At 51.8% G+C, this 6,000-nt stretch overlaps 1 protein-coding gene across 1 annotated transcript in view; it reads left to right on the forward strand.

The window, feature by feature from the left end:
• The first annotated feature begins 91 nt into the window (after window positions 1-91).
• Window positions 92-6,000, forward strand: part of sgpp1b (sphingosine-1-phosphate phosphatase 1b) — a 13,173-nt gene continuing 7,264 nt past the window's right edge. Inside the window, exon 1 of the mRNA XM_048974079.1 lies at window positions 92-1,344. Coding sequence (XP_048830036.1) covers window positions 568-1,344 — 777 coding nt within the window. The 5' untranslated portion in view covers window positions 92-567. The remainder of the gene's footprint in view (window positions 1,345-6,000) is intronic.

A 6,000-nucleotide genomic window follows, 5' to 3' on the forward strand; every position in this document is an offset into this window, starting at 1 on the left:
GAACATCTCACATTAATTTAGTAAATTTTAATACAATGCAAACACGTCAATGGGATATGTGAAACTGCTCCTGAATGATATTACGTTCTGATAAATTTAAAGACTGTAAAATGCCGGGACCAGTGTCCTAGACTACGGGCGCGTTCACGGCATCGTAATCTGGTGCCCACGCAGGCGCGGTGACGCCTAATCCCCTGGCGGGTTTCTAGCTCAGCGTCTTTACGTGCGCGCCCCCGCCTGGCCCTTCGGAGCTGTCAGTGACCGGATGCGAGACAGGGACAGAGATAGCGGAACGGCGCGACCGGACTCGCTCTCTGGTGAGGGATCCATTAACAGCTGGACCTTTTGAGGCTTCGTGAGGCGGTGTAACTTTTCTGAGTCGGACGGAGCCAACAGAATAAGCTAGCGCCTTCACTCACCGCACTTGACGGTTTAATTTGTCTCGGAAAGTCCAGTTATCCGAGCCCGGCACTCCTCTGCTAGCCGGTCACATGTCGCGTTGAGCGGCTGGTGGACAGCACCGTGCCTCCGGGGGAGACCTTCGCGCCCGCGTTCGACCGGAGAAGTATGGCGAGCGGCTTTAGGAGCAAGCTTGTGCGGCTGTGTGAGATCCTGAGGGACCCGCATCACGTAGCGAGCTTCCAGCGGTACTGCGGCGTCCGGGAGACATTTTGCCGCGATTCGCTGAACGGCCACCGCCACTGCCGAGCCGAAGGGGAGGCAGCGGACCGTCAGGGGAGGGGAGAAGGAGAGACTGGAGACTGTAACGGGAGAGGAGATGGGGAGGCAGGGGACCGAAAGGGGAGACTAGAAGGGGAGGCGGGGGACGCACCCTGGAGAGGAAAGCATGCCGCGGCGGACGGCATGCCAAACGGCCTGGGGAAGTACGTAGCCAGGGAGACGGTGCGGCTCAGGGGGGCTTCGGCTGAAAACGGGGACGGGGGAAGTAAGACGCCGACGTGCGCCAGCGCCGTCAAGCCGCTGCGCAGGAACTCTCTCACCGGGGACGGCGGCCAGGAGTTTCTGATCGAAAACAAGCTGCTGTACTATCTGTTCACTTTTGGCACGGAGTTGGGCAATGAGCTCTTCTACATCACCTTCTTCCCTTTCTTCATCTGGAACATCGACCCGTACATTGGCCGGCGCCTCATCCTGGTCTGGGTGTGGGTCATGTACCTGGGCCAGTGCACCAAGGACCTGATACGGTGGTCCAGGCCAGCGTCGCCACCTGTCGTCAAAGTGGAGATGTTCTACAACTCCGAGTACAGCATGCCCTCTACGCACGCCATGTCCGGAACAGCCATCCCCTTCTCCCTGTTCTTGCTCACCTACAGCCGCTGGGAGGTACAGACTTTTAACACAGACTTTGTCGAGGTGCAGGAAAGCCTTTTCTAGTGTCTGATCCCATGCGCAATTGGTTGTGGGTTGAGGCCCTAGAGAAAGCCAAGCAAATTAGAGATACTTGATATGAACTGGGGGTTACTGTCTTGCAGGATAAACAGGCCTGTCATGTAACTGTAAAAGATGTAGGACTCTAATGCAGTGGGTGTCTTTCTCTGCAGCAGATGGTCTCTGTGTGATAGCGGGCAGTGCAACAGCCTAATCAGTCCTGCCAGTGCAGGGCTGTGCCAGGTCAGCAAAGCCGGTCTGATCACAGCGAGGTTAATCAAGGGTGATGACGTTTGCTGGACTTACTATGCTTGCCTTTACAGTACAGTTTTCTTCTCCTTGGATGACTTAATGCTTCTAGTAGTGCCTCAGCCTGTGGCACTGGTACTGTCAGTGTAGCAGGATGTATAAATCCTTGGAGGGGGTTTCTGTTGTACCCGTAGGTCAGGCACTGACATGGAATTATTGTGGTGATTCACATGAGTTCAGGAAGTCAAATTTTATGGAACGGGGAAGTCGTTCGCTCGGGGTTTTGTTTTGGGTGAAGGTTACAGACTCCCTGATGTGAAGGTCTCCGTGGAGGGGTTTGTGTAATAGGTCACCTCTGTGCCCGGCCCACTCCACTCCGTGTCACGAGTCTTTCTTTTTCCTCACTCATTCTTCAGATCCTATTACCTAGAACGAATGACGGATTGTTTGGCAGCTGCAGTTTTCTGGAAGGGTAAGAAAAAAAAGCAGAGCAGGAAGGACTGCCATCCTTAGTGAGTTTTAGAGCAAACACAGTGGTTATTATGACATCTGGCAGGTCGCCCTTGGACACAGTGGGTACTTTTCCACCGCAACAGGTACCGTACTTTCGGTACTTCCATAAAGTACCAAAAGTATGGTACTTCATTTGTGTCGGTTTTCCACTGGCATAAAAACTGGTACCGGTGCCAAATGACATCATCACAAAGCGCAGCGTGGTATTCCTTTCACTGGATTCAAGCATGGATGACGTACTGAGACTGGTGTTGTTGATTCTTATAATTAGAAGCTCAGTTAACCAGCTTTTTGCGATTGTTCGGTGTTTCGCGTGTGCCCCATTTCTTCCAATCGGCTTGCTATTACGGCAAATACTTTTTTATTTCGAGTCGTGCCGTCCAAATCCCGCTGGATCGGTTCATCCGATCATATGGCGATTAAAGCCTGTGTTTCGTCGTTTGTCCATCCTTCCATTTTACATTTTTTATATTTGTGTTTCTACTGCTTTTTATTTAGTTTCTCGCTGTTCGCCGTGTGTTTCAAAAGATGCCGGTTGTATTTTGTGTTTCAGCGGCAGGCTATTTGCATAACCAGTCGACAGCAAATACGTTGGCCAGTCCCACCCCAAAGTACCGAAGTACCAAAGAAGTACCCCAGCTGGTTTGGCACTTTTGGTACTGGAACTTTCGGTACCGGTACTCAACCAGAAGTCAATGGAAAAGCAAAAGTACCGTACTTTGTGCTGTGGAAAAGCGCCCAGTGTCACCCAATGGGGGAGACAGGGGGTGCAGACTCCCTCTGGGTCCCACTGAATAGAAAGGTGCTGATGGAATCCCCCCCCCGCTGCATATGTGAGTCGGCTTCATTGTGGTTGAGATTCGATCCTTCTGTGAGAGCCAGCTGGGACCCCAGAGCTCCCCTCCGCCCCCCACACACACATCTTGAGGCTTTGCCACTTTAACGAGCCGCCCTGCTCCTCCTTTGATGCCTACAGTCAGATGTCTAACACTTCCTAAACAGCTGGCCTGGGTTTACTGGTATCCCAGCTAAAAACTTGCATCTAGCTGCAGCTCTGGGGAGACTGAGTGCTGATTTAGGATCAGCTTGCTCCTACTGTGCTTGAAAGTTAGCTGAGTGGGGTGGGGGCCTTTCTCTGCTCCAGACTCCCTCCCCCACACTGGCTCTGCTTTTCGTCTGCAGGTCTCATGGAAAATGCCATGGTTCTGACTGGGATGAAGCTCAGACTGAGCCCCCCACCCCACGCACAGTCCCCTAGCTCCTCCTTCCTCTCCCAGCCTCGTTAACCAGACACAGATGTATGAATGATGCTCCGGTTAACAGCGTTGCCGGGTGCGCATGTGCTCAGAAGGAGGTCACCCTGGTCCTCATGCTCAGGGGGTTTCAGGTCCACACCATCCAATGCAGGTCTTTTACTTTGTTTCTCAGAAAGAGTTGAAGGAGTCTGATCCTTCACAGCAGGGTGTCCGCAGCCCGCCTGTGTGTACGCTGGCCGAACGGGTCCACGGCCTCCCTGTGACCTAATTAGTGAGCAGTCGGCGAGCCGCTGTTGCCACAGGCCCCGCCCATCTGTCGTATGGTTACTGCAAGCAGTCGCCGATTGGCTGGCTCAGATTTTACAGGGCGTAAACCTGAAAGACGGGTTGGGGAAAATGCAGCCCATCGCAGGAGTACGAGGACTGTGTCCTATGCTTGTGCGTGTCAACCGACCCGTGGGTCCAAGATCTCTGGTTACCGGGTGTGCAGAGCGTTGGATTAAAGCCAGTGTCACACTATCTGTGACTCGGATATCTGGCATATTTAGCTTGTTAGTTGATGCCAGCTGGAGCAGTGCATGATGGGAGCCCACAGGGGAAGGCTCTTGGGTCTCACATTTGTGTCATCCGGGTCTCGAGAGGTTCTCAGGTTCAGTTTGGCACTGGGAGGCCTCTAGACTGATCTCCCAAGTGTGTCTGTGTTTCTGCTCTCTCTGTAGCTGTGAAACCCGCGGGACTTCCTGGTCCTGCCTCAGGCTCTCTCCCCCATACCTCCCCAGCTGGAATCCCCTGCCTGGCATGCAGCCCCGGGGAGCAGTGGCCAGATGGTTTTCAGTGCCACGATGCTGGTGCACGTTGCAGCATGTCTGTCAGCCAGGACTACTTCCTTTTTACGATTATGTTACGCAGTTCCTGTTTTAATGCACTGCGCTGCATGTTCAGATGGGTGCTTTTACTTAAAAATGGTACACTTTTTACAAAGCAATATGAAAGAAAAAGTCTACTTGGCTTGTTAAAAAGAAAGAGTCTACTTGGCTTGTTAAATGCTGCCAGCCCCAATCAGCTGCATCCATGCACTAAAGACCCGCTACCAACATGGAGACAGGCTAGTGGGTGAGCTTGTAAAGGTAAAAGGTGGTAAAAGGTGCGAGTGTTACTTTACCCCTGTGGAATTCGTTCTCATTTAAAGATTTGAAAGCGTGTAGAAAGTTGATCCCATGACTAATACATTTTTTTTCCTTAATGCCCGACCATATGCTCAGCCTGAGTCATGTGATCTCAGAAAGGTTCCTGGTTGGTGGATTGGACGCTGACGATGAATGGGGCTTTGAATGGGGTAACTGTAGCTCTTTAACTAGAAGCTCTTGTTTGCAGGAGGATGAGATTAGATGAGATGAGGCCAGGCCAGTTTCCCCTGCCGCCCACATACCTTGTGCTTTTCCGCAATGTGTTGGCCCTCTGCCCCCAGTGGGGGTCTCTCTTACCAGCCCAGGTCACAACGAGCAGGGTCTCATCAGTAGAGAACCCTGTCAGATCTGAGGCAGAGTTCACACATGGTGTAATCTGTGTGATTCACTGTTGTACTGATTACCCTCCTCATGCCCCATTGGTTTTGAGAGGGGGGGGGGCAATTAATATCCAGCTGGGTGCAGTGTTACACGGAGGTGTTTGCTGTGTAGACACCTCTCATATCTGTATGGACACCATGACCCGCAGTGAGAATTGTACTCAGGTCTGGAAATCACAGCCACGGCCGGAACATTGGGGGAGGGGAGCATCAGAATGAGCACTTCCTCTTTCATACACTGCGATGGTGGAGTTCTGACAGAGAATAATAGGTGGGGGAGGCAGTTACAAACAGACCTCTTTTCTCTTTCTCTTTTTTCCCTTTTTTCCTTCTCATCTTTCTCTCCATTCACTGGCTCGGTTCCTCCCTCTTATGAGTGGTTTTCACTCAATATGGACACTAGAATGATGGATGGAAAACCGATGTCAGGGATGGACAGAACATGGAGCTGGATGTGCGTCTCATACGCGTCCCAGTGAGGAAGGCAGTGCGTCTCATACACGTCCCAGTGAGGAAGGCAGTGTGTCTCATACGCGTCCCAATGTGGGAGCCTATGTATCTCGTATTTTTCCCAGTGAGGGAGGCAGTACTTCTCGTGTGCGTTCCAGTGAGGGAGGCAGTGTATTTCGTACACGTCCCAATGTGGGAGCCAGTGCGTCTTGTACTCTTCCCGGTGAGGGAGGCAGTTTGTCTCGTGTGCGTTCCAGTGAGGGAGGCAGTGTATTTCGTACATGTCCCAGTGAGGTATTAATGCAAAAAGGGGCAGATTTGTGTTGCTGCAGTTAGGAAAAGCTAACACTGTATAACATATCTTCCTTGTCATGCAGATGTATGAAATTCAGATTGAATCTGAAGGAAGTGGTTAGATGAGGAGGAGTCATCTGACTTGCATGTGTGTCGGGAACATGACTAAACTTCAGGCTGCCTGATCACTGGGTGGGCTTTGACCTTTAACTTTATCTATTCCAGTTATTGTCCGGAATTGGTACACATTGGTCCCAGAGGAGGGTGGATCTGCTTGTCTCG

The sequence above is a fragment of the Brienomyrus brachyistius genome, chromosome 14 (assembly GCF_023856365.1).
Source record: "Brienomyrus brachyistius isolate T26 chromosome 14, BBRACH_0.4, whole genome shotgun sequence".
NCBI lineage: Eukaryota > Metazoa > Chordata > Actinopteri > Osteoglossiformes > Mormyridae > Brienomyrus > Brienomyrus brachyistius.